Source organism: Carcharhinus amblyrhynchos, chromosome 12 (genome assembly GCF_965287045.1).
Source record: "Carcharhinus amblyrhynchos chromosome 12, sCarAmb.v2.hapA, whole genome shotgun sequence".
NCBI classification, from domain to species: domain Eukaryota; kingdom Metazoa; phylum Chordata; class Chondrichthyes; order Carcharhiniformes; family Carcharhinidae; genus Carcharhinus; species Carcharhinus amblyrhynchos.
In genome coordinates, this window is record NC_137335.1 from 1668923 (window position 1) to 1682283 (window position 13361).

General features: G+C 42.3%; 1 protein-coding gene across 2 annotated transcripts in view; it reads right to left on the reverse strand.

Moving 5' to 3' along the window:
• Positions 1 to 11094, reverse strand: part of vps54 (VPS54 subunit of GARP complex) — a 66410-nt gene extending 55316 nt beyond the window's left edge. For both annotated transcript variants that reach the window (XM_080199963.1, XM_080199964.1), the window contains exons 1-2: positions 11006 to 11094; positions 769 to 937 (exon numbers count right to left, since the gene is read on the reverse strand). In XM_080199963.1, coding sequence (XP_080056089.1) covers positions 769 to 907 — 139 coding nt within the window. In that variant the 5' untranslated portion in view covers positions 908 to 937; positions 11006 to 11094. The remainder of the gene's footprint in view (positions 1 to 768; positions 938 to 11005) is intronic.
• Positions 11095 to 13361: the final 2267 nt, after the last annotated feature.

Here is a 13361-nt window from a genome sequence, read left to right on the forward strand (position 1 = left end):
CACTTTTATCATTTTGAATTAAAGATGTTTCAGTTTTCGGACGGAGGCACTACGCTAGGACTGGAGATGATCTGGTCAGATCTCTCAGTCAGACTGTACCTGCATATAGTATGGGACTAGTATGGAAGTAATGCCTCTGACTGCAAATATAATATAGATGACCTGCTATGGCAGCCAATGGTTACAAACTCATGATTAAGATCAGGCTGGTTTAAAGTACCATGTCTGAGTTCAATTATATGAGGCCAAACAGTAATCTTGGCAAACACAGCAATAGATTCAACAAGTAAGACTGCGATTAAGAATCGAGCTCTTCACCTAAATTCTCTAATTTCTCAAGGTTTCTGCACCGCAGAGTTTAGAGAACATATAGTTCCTCAGTTCAATTCCCCAAAGAGAAAGCTTACTATACAACCAGGGACAGTGCTGTATTTTTCAGTACCTCCAAATTGCACCAGAATAAAATAGCACTGCCTGGGAGGTCTCCATTCAGCCCACTGTGCCAATGCTGGAGTTTTGAAAGTATTAACAATACATGGAAAATGTTACAGCCAAGCAAGTTAATCCTGCTCCATGCCAGCTCTCTTGAAAGAAAGATCCTCTTATTCCAAACCCCCCGTCCTTCCCTCCATGCACTTTCAAAAATTTCTGTGAAACATAATAGCCTGGAATTCCCAGCAGAGTATCCCAAACTATCTGTATAGTTCTGAGCGAGTATTCATGGCAAATAGACAGCAAAGGAGAAAATCAGAACTAAAATTGGGTTACCAGTTGGTTCCTTGGGACAGACATCTGGCAACGATCGGACAGTTTTGAAGGGTTTTTTAGATGGGTCCATTTCTTTTCTGAACTTTCCATCGCTGCCGCTGGGTCGAAGCACAGCTGGGGAGCTATGACTTGAAGCCATTGTGTAAGGGCATCCCAAGAAGATGCCAAGCTGTGCAGATAGAAAGAAAATGCAACTCAATTAACAATCAAAAACTTAGTTTGCAGTTACAGCCTTCCCTTTGGAGTAATTTTGCTTTAACTGAACTTAATTATTTTAACTTAAAATAAAGCCTAGCTGGGTCTCAGAATCTTTATTTTCTCCAAATGACATAACTAAAATGTATTTTCCAGTATTGTGTTTAAACAAAGGAAGTTAGCAAAGCACAAGGAAAAAAGGCTCTTACATTCACAATAGGAAGCTGACAGCAGCATCTTTTTTAAATTATACTCCAAGTTTAATACCTTACACAAGGATATGAAATAATTTTTTTCAGTTCCCAGATAGAGTCATCACAAAGTGAAATCTCTGAATCTATGTACTGCATACAGGTATCAGGATGCTGCTGCCACACTTATACACAGATCTACCTCAAGAATTGAAAAAGGATTGAAATAGGATGTCAAACTTGGTCACACTTCAAAAATGTTAAGTCACGTTTTTGAAATACTAATGGGTTACCCACTGTATTACTCCTCCAGTCAGACATCCAAATGGGGAGATTTAACTGCAGTTTGTTAATGGGCCTCAAGTCTAGAAATAATTCTGATTATAAAAAAAACTACTTGGAGGAAAATATCATGATTGGCAAAAAAAAAGTCCTTTTTTTTCCCAAGATGCTTGGAATGAAACACAGGAAATTTACAGCACAGAGGAAGTCATTCAAAGGACAGAAGATAAAAACAGTCAATAAAGAGACTAAGTTAATGAAATACATTAATTTACTTCAATGAAGAATGGACTTATAGAAACTCTACAATAATTTATGTTGGAATGAAAATGTGAACGAACATGAGGAAACAAGCATTCTATTATTCAGGCCCTGATTTTCCAATCTCCAGATGCTCAAATCCCAGGACTTGCTCCTCAGAATTCCCAATGCAAGTTTCAAATTCCAATGGGCAATATCCTTGTGTTCAAAACCATCTAAAAAAAAGTCTCCAACTCACTTTCCTGAATCGTTACCCAAGAAATATCAAACCATGACGATCTCCTGGGTAACTAGAGAATTGACACCCCCTGATTTCCCACCACCGTGACCCTCTGCCTCCCTCTACCCCCGAGAACTCCAAGTCCGCCCTCAATCCTCACCACTTTATCACCATGTCACCCCATTTACCTCACTCACACTCATTAACTAACTCAGGGAAAAGCTATTTAAATGTCCCAAAAACTTTTCACTGCAAATGAGTGAATGAGTTACCAAAATACTGCAGCTAGAGCTGGAAAGGGGACATGGCTTGGCATCTCCTATGATCCTACACTATGCAGAAGGATTCCCAGAACAGGTAGGCTCTGCATTTCTGAACAGGCTCAGAGATCTGGATCAGGAATGCAGAGCACTGACTTGGGTAAAAATAAGAACAGAGTGGCCATCCAGTGATGACTGCCATTCCTTGGAAGATTCGCAGTGGAAGAGGAGAAGGTGAGAATAATTAATAAAATGAAGAAAATGCCAGATTACCACTACCCTGAATGTGAAGAATTGCTTTGTGATTTCATTTGAACAGCCTATGTTTGATTTGAAGTGTGCCCTCCTGTTCTGTTTCTCCCTCACCAGAAGAAAAAGTTTCTCACCATTCACCTATTAAATTTTATAACTATCTTAAACTTCAGCTAGGCCATCCTTAACCACCCGTTTAAGAAAATACAAGGCAAGACCATGCAAATTGTACTCATTATTTAGTCCTGTTATCATTTTAACTTGAGGTGAGACTTGATTCAGAGTCACTGCCAGAAATACTCCAACATGAGGCTCTACGCTATTTAAAAAATAGCTAGATCCGCACCTTCAGTGTTGTAAGCTACAGGGCTCTGGGCTGGGTGCAGGTAGATGGGATTAGAAAGGACACCTGGCTATCCTCAGGCTGGATGGACAAGATGGGCAGAATTGCCTCCATCTGTGCTGTAACGTTTTATAGTTCTATGGAGATGATAGGTTCAGATCCCACACAAAATTTTAATTAATAAAAATCTAAATCAGACAATCATAAAACCATAGAAACCCTACAGTGCAGAAAGAGGCCATTTAGTCCATCGAGTCTGCACCAACCACATCCCACCCAAGCCCTACCCCATATCCCTACATATTTTACCTGCTAATCCCTCTAACCTACACATCTCAGTATACTAAGGGACAATTTTAGCATGGCCAATCAACCTAGCCCGCACATCTTTGGACTGTGGGAGGAAACCGGAGCACCTAGAGGAAACCCACGAAGACACGGGGAGAATGTGCAAACTCCACACAGACAGTGACCCAAGCCAGGAATCAAACCCGGGTCCCTGGAGCTGTGAAGCAGCAGTGCTAACCACAGTGCTACCGTGCCATCCCTCTGAATGAAGTCATCTGGGTCAATAATGTCCTTTAGGGAAGGAAATCTGTCATCCTTACCTGGTCTGGCCCATGTGACTCCAGACTCACAGCAAAATGTTTGATTATTAAATGCCCTCAGGAGTGGGCAATAAATGCTGGCTCAGCCAGCGAGGCCCACATCCCATGAATGCATTTTAAAAAGAGGGAAGCAATAACAAAGCCAATCATCACCCATAGCGAACTCCAGATTTCAATTAGAATCACAAATTATAGTGCAAAAGGCAGCCATTTAGTCCAAGGTGCATATAGGAGGCAGCTATTCATTTGCAGCTGTCCATTCTAATATCATTGGGTTTGTATTCTTGCCATATATGTGTCCAATTCCATTTCTAGTTGTGTTATATTTTCTGAGCTATCACATTCCATGTCACAATGGCTTCTCATTTTTAAAAAGTTGCGATTTTCTTTTCATTCTTTTCCCTCACTTTCAATTAACCAACCAGCAGAAACTATTTTCTTCAAAATGTATTATTGTTCTGAAACACTCTCATTCAATCCTCCTTAACTTTCTGTTTCAGTTAGGTTTCCTTTCTCCCCCGCCACAACATTCACTCCAGGTATCATTCTTTTAAAGCTTTACATTTTCAATGAATCTTATACTATTTCTGATAATTACCTGGGTGAACCAATGTCTTGGAAAACTCCCTGTTGCTACTGTCAAATAGCTGCGAATATAAAATCTGGACCCTCAAATGAATTTGATTTTTTCTGATCGGACTCTCACCTTTACATTGCATGTATTTGCAATCAAATCAAGGGTTGCCCATTTGCATATATTTTTTCACTATATAAAAGTGTATTAATATTTCTCTGCATCTACCACATCCCATTCATCTCAATAACCAGTCTGCCCTCTAAAAATCCTTCATGCTTACCCACAGTTTGCCATGTCCTTACATTTGCTACCATCAGCAAGCTTCATTATTCGCCTTGTGTCTCTGTTCAAGTTATTTATATGGATTGTCTTTCAGCAGGGAATTGCCAACTGGCTATTTCAGCTCACTCTGTTTTGCCATTAACTCATGTTTTATTGTTAAAAGACAGGGAGAAAAAGTGCTGAATCCCAACTTCACCAGCATCCCACGGGAAAATGGACCATAAATGAAAATCTAGAGAAATGGAGAGTCAGAAGCTTTTTCCCAGGGTGCAAGAGTCAATTATTAAAGGTGCAAGGGGCAATGTTTAAAAGAGATGTATGAGGCAGAATTTTTATAGAGAGTGGTGGGTGCCTGAAACTCTTTGCCGGGGTAGGTAGTGGAAGCAGATACGGTAGTCACTTTTAAGGGGCCTCTTGGCAAGTACATGAATGAGATGGGAATAGAGGGAAGTGGTCCCCAGAAGCGTTGGGGATTTTAGTTAAGTCAGGCAACATGGTTGGTGCAGGCTTGGAGGGCCAAAGGGCCTGTTCCTGTGCTGTAATTTTCTTTGTTCTTTCTTTGAGAGTGAATGTCACACAGAAAGGGCAAACTGTAGAGGCTGTAGGTGATTCATGGGTCTAGTTTACAAGTTTGAAAAACTGCACACATCTTCTAAACAAGCTGCCATATGCTGTCTCAGTACCAGACAAACTGAAACAACCACTGAGTCAAACTTAACGTAGCATTGATTAAAAAAACAGAAAAATACTAGCTCGAGGTTTTCACAGAACTTGTATTTACACAGCAGACAAGTGCATTACATTGTAACCTCATTCTACTTTTTTATCTATATGTTTCCATCAGCAACAGGTAAAATACCAATAGACATTTAAACGTTACAAATTCCGATGAATTTAAATCGTGTTTGTCTGGCATCCACTTCCTTTCTTTTGTGTAGTACAGTGTAGATATACATACATAATACTATACTCATTACACTGCTATAACTGTGGCCAAATTCCCCTCCAACTCAATTTTCCCATTTGCTGATAACATCACTGTAGTGGATCAGATGTCAAACAATGACGAGACAGAGTCCAGGAGTGAGATAGAGAATCTGGTGAACTGGTGCAGCAACAATAATCTCTCCCTCAATGTCAGCAAAACAAAAGAGATTGTCACTGACTTCAGGAAGCGTAGAGGAGAACATGCCCTTGTCTACATCAAAGGGGGCGAAGTAGACAGGGTTGAGAGCTTCAAGTTTTTAAGTGCCCAGATCATCAACATCCTGTCCTGGTCCCCCCATGCTGACACTATAGTTATGAAAGCCCACCAACGCATCTACTTTCTCAGAAGACTAAGGAAATTTGGTATGTCAGCTACGATTCTCACCAACTTCTACAGATGCACCATAGGAAGCATTCTTTTTGGTTGTATCACAGCTTGGTATGGCTCCTGCTCTGCCCAACACTGCAAGAAACTACAAAAAGTCGTGAACGTAGCCCAACCCATCACACAAACCAGTCTCCTATCCATTGGCTCTGTCTACACTTCTCACTGCCTCAGAAAAGCAGTCAACATAATTAAGGACCCCATACACCTTGGACATTCTCTCTTCCACCTTCTTCCATCGGGAAAAAGATGTAAGAGTCTGAGGTCACGTACCAACTAACTCAAGAACAGCTTCTTTTCTGCTGCTGTCAGACTTTTGAATGGACTTATCTTGCATTAAGCTGATCAGTCTCTACACCCTAGCTATGACTGTAACAGTATATTCTGCACTCGTTTCCTTCTCCATGAACGGTATGTTTTGTCTGCATAGAGAACAAGAAACAATACTTTTCACTGTATGCTAATACATGTGACAATAATCAAATCAAATTCAGGTGAAACTATTTTATCCAATAGACAAAATATAGAGTTACCTTATTATATATATTTACAGCTCAGCAGAAAACAATTTGACCCGAATGGTGTCTATTGGTGTTTATGCTGCACACATGCTTCCTCTGACCCTACTTCGTTCTTCTATTTCTTTCTCTTTCATTCCAGATTCCCCTTAAATACATCTACATTATTTGCTTAAACTCCCTTTGGAAGCGAGTTCCACATTCTCACCACTTTCTGGGTAAAGTTGTTTTTCCTGAATTTCCTATTGGATTTACTTGTGGTCATTTTATATCTAAGACCCATATTTTTGGTTTTTTTCTGCAAATTGATACATCTTCCCAAAGCCTACTCTTATCAAAATCCTTGTCAGAGACTTGAGAAAAGAGCATCAAGCTGTCAATTTTGTATGAAGTGTGTGGCCTTTTTCATTCAAGTATCAATCTGGTGAAACTTCTGCGCCCCTTCTCTTTTACCTCTTCTTAAAAGCCACTGAAAGTATCTTAATGCCTATTGACCTTTCCCTTCCATTTTGCAACCCAGAAACCAGAAGAAAACAAACATCTGGGGGCTACACCAAACTGTCCCAGTGTCTGAGACAAAGCTTTCGTGAGCATCCAAGAAGGTTTAAAAATAACTTATTCAGGAACCTGTTGGTTCTTTCACTACCTGTTCAAACAAACACTGGCAAGTCTGTACATAAATCATACAAGGAATAATACCAAACAATAAATCACACTTAGTATCTTAAAGAAGCACATTTATAACAGCACATTCTACAACAAACCAATGGAAACCATATCTCTTGATGTCACCAAACATCAAAAAAGCAAACCTCATAAATTCTACTTGCCTTTTTCAAAAATTATCTTTCATTCAGAACATAAATAGTAAGATTCCCAGGTCTGAGCATGCTGGTAAATTAATAATGAACAAAGGCCACATTCATGCCAAGTTAAGCTGTTATAAGATACAGCCAGAGCTCTCTGGTATACTAAAAACAGAACACTACAATCCAAACTGAAACCAGAACCAGAGGAATAGTAATTTAACCATCAGCCTGTCTGAAATTCACAATATGAATGTTGTAAACAGCGACAATGATAGTATTTTAACTAAATAAGCAGTGATATATCCCAGGGTTCAGTATTGAAGCTATTCCTCTTCTCTACATACATATATATCAATAAACTGAACACGGGGATTTAGTGATGAATACACATACGTCACACAAATAAGAAATGCGATTGTCTGAAGAGGATTGTAATCAATTTTGTGAAGATATTGACTCCTGAACTGATCAGGCAGATAATTATCTGGTCAAATTAAATGCAGAAAAACATGAAGTGATATGTTTAATTAGGAAGAACAAGGCGATGGCATATATGCCAAAGGATAAAACTTTAGAAGCAGAGTGCTCAAATACAAAACTTCTCACTGGAATGACAGACTGGTCAAACTGTTTAAAATCACATATGGGCACTGAGTATATATGTGAATAATGAGTAATATTAAGTCTATAAAAATCATTGGTTATGTCTTAGTTGCAATGTTGCATTGAAACAAATCACTCATTAATCACAGTGCAAAGATGTTGTTCAGTTTTGGGGGCCTTTCTTGAGGAAGGATGTCAGGACCATGGAGAAGAGATTCCACCAAGGCAATATTGGGGATAACAAGCACTGGCTGAGAGAACTGTCCACAGATACCAACTCTTTTTTCAGAACCCAGAAGAAATCTAAGCCACAATGGCAGACTGAGGACATATTCCAAATCTCATCGGACCTTTGACAAATCATGTTATGTAAAACATTGGCAAAATTTCAATAAATGAATAACTTATTAAGAATTATATCAAAGCTAGCTCCATGGACGTTTGTTACACTGCAGTATCTCCTCACGCAGAGCTACCAGGACCAGCCCAGTTCATACGGTGATTTTAAAAAGTTTACAGTTAGTTTATTGTCGCACGGCAGCTTACATTAACACTGCAATGAAGTTACTGTGAAAATCCCCCGGTTGTCACATTTTGACACCTGTTCAGATACACTGAGGGAGAATTCAGTACGGTCAATGCACCCTAACCAGCACATCTTTCGGACTGTGGGAGGAAAACTGGAGGACCTGGAGGAAACCCACGCAGACATGGGGAGAACATGCAGACTCCACACAGACAGTGACCCAAGCCAGGAATCGAACCCTAGTGCTGTGAGGCAACAGTGCTAACCACTCTGTATCACCATGCCGCTCATGAATTCCTGAACTGATTATCAACATTCCACCTCAAGCCCAGGGGGTAAAATCAGATTGTGAGTCACATAAAGCATCCGTACTGAGAAGCTGCATACACATCATAACTCTCAGTCACATCCACCAAAAATATAGCCATTTCTCTTCATGTTATTAATACTTCAAATTGGGCATAAAATGCAAATGTTAATCTGATACACACACTGATATGAATTACTTTATCAATTGTTCCCATTTATATCATGGAAAAAAATCAGAAGTGGCATCATGTGCAGTATAAATTTTGACGAATACATTCACCTCATAAGGCTACACTGAATGGTATGTTTTGTCTGTAGAGTGCACAAGAAACAACACTTTTTACTGTATACTAATACATGACAATAAATCAAATAAAAATCAAAACTAAAACAAAAAGGGTTGTTACAGGACCAAGATGTATTCTTGTGATTTTTGAACAATACAACAGAGGGAAGCCACTGGTCCATTGTGCCTGTGCCAATGATATTTAAAGGAAAATAGACCAGGTATGGATATATTTAGCAAAGCTTAAACAACAAAAGATCCATTTTAATCTAAATGCCAACTAAAACATTCTCAAACACCAATATTTTTAATGACGTCAAATTTAGAATACATCAATTATTAAATAAATATTTGAACCAGGTATTTTTACTATCACCAAACCAGCCTATTTTCAATTCTGCAGCATCACCCAACTCCCTCCCAGCCATAGTTCGCCAGTTGCTGAAACCCTTATCGATGCTTTTCTTACCTCTAGCCTTGATTGTATTAACAAACTCCTGGGCAGCTGTCCACTTTCTATCCTCTGTAAACCCGACATTATCTAGCAATCTGTTACCCATGTCCGAACAAAGTCCCTTTTACCCATCAGTCCCGTGCTCACTGACCTACAGTGGTTCCTGCTGAAGTAATTTTCAAGTTCTCTTGCTTGTGTTTAAATCCGTCCATAGTTCTCTGGTTCCATCTCTCCAATCTCCTTCAGCCATACAACCCTCAGATCAGTTCAAATAATTCAACTTGCTTTTTACTGTCTGTAGTCCACGCTAACATTGTTACCCCAAAATGCCAGTGCACAAGTTATCTTCTCAGCCTTTACATTTCCAGCATGTGTTGTAAAGTGTGGTTGGTAAAATCCTGCAGTTCATGACCTGTAAGTTTAACTGAGAGGAGATGGTATGGTGGCACTGCTGACTCTGAGTCGGGGACCTGGGTTCAATTCCAGCCTCAGGTGATTGTCTGTGTGGAATTTACATATGCGCCCCATGTCTGCATGGGTTTCGTTCAGGTGCTCCAGTTTCCTCCCACAGTCCATAGGTGTGCGGGTAAGGTTGCTAAAGTGACCCTAGTGTCAGAGGAATTAGCAGGATAAATATATGGGATTAAAGGGATAGTGTGGGATTGTGGTTGGTGTAGACTTGATGGGTCAAATGGCCTCCATCTGCACTGCAGGGAGTCTATGATTTCTATAAACCTCCAAATCTGGCTGCTTGAACATCCCCAAGTTTAAACAATCCACGACTGATGCCATGGCCTCAGCCCAAAGCTCAGAAATTCTCTCTCTAAACCTCTCCCTCGCTTTCCTCCTGAAAACCTACCTCTTGATCACTGCCCTAATAAGTCATTTTGTGACTAGGTATCAAACACAAAGTCAATTCAATGATGACCTGCATTCATACAACCAGAAATCTCTAAGCATTCTGCAGCAGGTAGGACAAATATATCTTTAACTTGGCCTCTGTACCTTATTTAAAAGCAAACTTAAAATCTAGAAGCAAAATAACTGAATTATATATGAGAGCAACATATGGTTATTAATGCCTGAACTCGGAAATCCTTTTTTAAAAACTTCTGCATTAGGAATGCTTCCATTATCGTGCACCAGTAACAGGGTCTTTTCTGCTAATGTAATTGGCAAGCAATCAGACCCAGTGGGTGGAATACCTAAGGTTTCATGATGTAGATAATTCGACAGTTGAAGATGGTGGCGTGAGCAGTAACTGGATAGACACTTGTAGGGGATTTGGGGATGGGGTGCCTGGGGTGTAGGACTTATTGGATAGCTCTTTAGAAGAGCCAGCACTGGCATGATGGGCCAAAGATTATCCTTCTTCACTGTGGCATTTCATGAACTGCTGAAAATTAAATTACCCAAAATAGAAAAAACCATTCATCAATAGCAACAGAGAATGACTGACTGAGGCAGAACCTCCCCACAAAATGGGGTAGCTTGGCTGGACAGGTGATTACAAAGGCAGTACATGGAGAACCATAAACAGAAGGCAGTCATCGGGACTAGTACTGACAAGATGGGCCGAGTGACCGCTCTTTACTGATTCTGTGGCCCTGGTGTGTGTCTCACATTCAGCAGCCGCACGGTTGGGTCATTGTGAAGGCCACTGCCTCAGGCCGCAGGAATCTGGGATCCAGCCCCGCTGACATTTACCCTAAAGCCGCAGGAACACAAACAAGCTGCGGCCTAAGCCAGCCCGGAGCCAGCGCTTCCCGTCCTGGAGCAGCCACTAAACCGTCGCCACACGCTGGCTCCGAACCCAAGCCCGCTCGGTTTCCCGGCCCCCGCTTCCATCACTCGCTCATCCGCCCCCCGGAGTCACCGAGCCGCCTCACCCGCTGTCGCCGCCGCTTCAACACCGGCTCTACCGCCCGGAGCCACCATCGGTCCTCCCAGCCCCCCGACCCGGCCCAGCATGCACCGCGCGCAGCCACCACCATCGGTCCTCCCAGCCTTTCGACCCGGCCCAGCACGCACCGCGCGGAGCGGCAATCGGTCCTCCCAGCCTCCCGGCCCGGCCCTGCAGACACCGCGCGGAGCGGCAATCGGTCCTCCCAGCCTCCCGGCCCGGCCCTGCAGACACCGCGCGAAGCGGCCATCGGTCCTCCCAGCCTCCCGACCCGGCCCTGCAGACACCGCGCGGAGCGGCCATCGGTCCTCCCAGCCTCCCGACCCGGCCCTGCAGGCATCGCGCGGAGTCGCCATCAGTCAAAGAACAGTACAGCACAGGAACGGCCCTTCGGCCCTCCAAGCCTGGACTGATCATGTGTTCCTAACTAGACCATCCGTTTGTATCCCTCTATTCCCAGTCTGTTCATGTGGCTATCCAGATATGTCTTAAACGATCCCAGTGTGTCCGCCTCCACCACCCTGCTTGGCAGTGCATTCCAGGCCCCCACCACCCTCTGTGTAAAATACGTCTCTCTGATATCTGAGTTAAACCTCGCTCCCCTCACCTTGAACCTGTGACCCCCTCGCGTTTGTCATCTCCGACCTGGGAAAAAGCTTTCCACTTATCACCCTATCTGTACCCTTCATAATTTTATACACCTCTATTAGGTCTCCCCTCATTCTCCGTCTTTCCAGGGAGAACAACCCCAGTTTACCCAATCTCTCCTCATAGCTAAGACCCACCACACCAGGCAACATCCTGGTAAACCTTCTCTGTACTCTCTCCAAAGCCTCCACGTCCTTCTGGTAGTGTGGCAACCAGAACTGGACACAGTACTCCAAATGTGGCCTAATCAACGTTCTATATAGCTGCAACATCACATGCCAACTTTTACACTCTATGCCCCATCCAATAAAGGCAAGCATGCCATATGCCTTCTTCGCTACCTTTTCCACCTGTGTTGCCACCTTTAAGGATCTGTGGACTTGCACACCCAGATCCCTCTGTATGTCTATACTCCTGATGGTTATGCCATTTATTGTGTAGAGCCCCCTTACACTAGATCTACCAAAATGCATCACTTCGCATTTATCGGGATTAAATTCCATCTGCCATTTCTCTGCCGAATTTTCCAGCCTATCTATATCCTGCTGTATTCTCTGACACTGTTCATCACTATCTGCACCTCAACAATCTTTGTGCTGTCTGCAAACTTACTGATCACACCAGTTACATCTTCTTCCGAATCAACAGCAGAGGTCCCAGTACAGAGCCCTGTGGAACACCACTAGTCACAGACCTCCAACCGGTAAAAGACCCCTCCACTACTACCCTCTCTTCTATGGCCAAGCCAGTTCTGTAGCCATTTAGCTAGTTCACCTTTGTTCTCATGAGATTTAACCTTTTGCACCAGCCTGCCATGAGGGACCTTGTCAAATGCTTTACTAAAATCCATGTTGACAACATCCATGGCCCTGCCCTCGTCAATCGTTTTTGTCACCTCCTCAAAAAACTCCAAATTTGTGAGGCATGACCTCCCTCGTACAAAACCATGTTGTCTATCGCTAATGAGACTATTCAGTTCTAAATGCATATAGATCCCACCTCTAAGAATCCTCTCCAACAATTTCCCTACCATGGATGTCAAGCTCACTGGCCTATAATTACCCGGGTTATCCTTGCTACCCTTCTTAAATAACGGGACCACATTTGCTATCCTCAAATCCTCTGGGACCTCACTTGTGTTCAATGAAGAAACAAAGATTTCTGTTAGAGGCCCAGCAATTTCATCTCTTGTCTCTCTCAGTAACCTAGGACAGATGCCATCTGGCCCTGGGGAGTTGTCTACCTTAATGCTTCCTAAAACACCTAACACTTCCTCCCTTGTAATTGTGATTTGTTCTAACGGGTCTACGCATCCCTCTGAGACACTCCCAATCAACGTGTCTCTTGTTGAATACTGATATAAAGTATCCATTTAGGATCTCACCCACCTCCTTGGGTTCTAAGCATAATTCCCCTCCTTTGTTCTTGAGAGGTCCGACTCTTTCTCTGACAACCCTCTTGTTTCTAATGTATGTATAAAATGACTTGGGATTCTTTTTAATCCTGTCTGTCAAGGACATTTCATAACCCCTTTTTGCCCTTCTAACTCCCTGTTTGAGTTCTTTACTAGTCTCTCTGTATTCCTCTATTGTTCCATCTGTTTTTAGCTGCCTGGACCTTATGTATGCCTCTTTTTCCTTTTTGATTAGACCCACAATTTCACTGGTTATCCACAGCTCTTGAATCCTACCTTT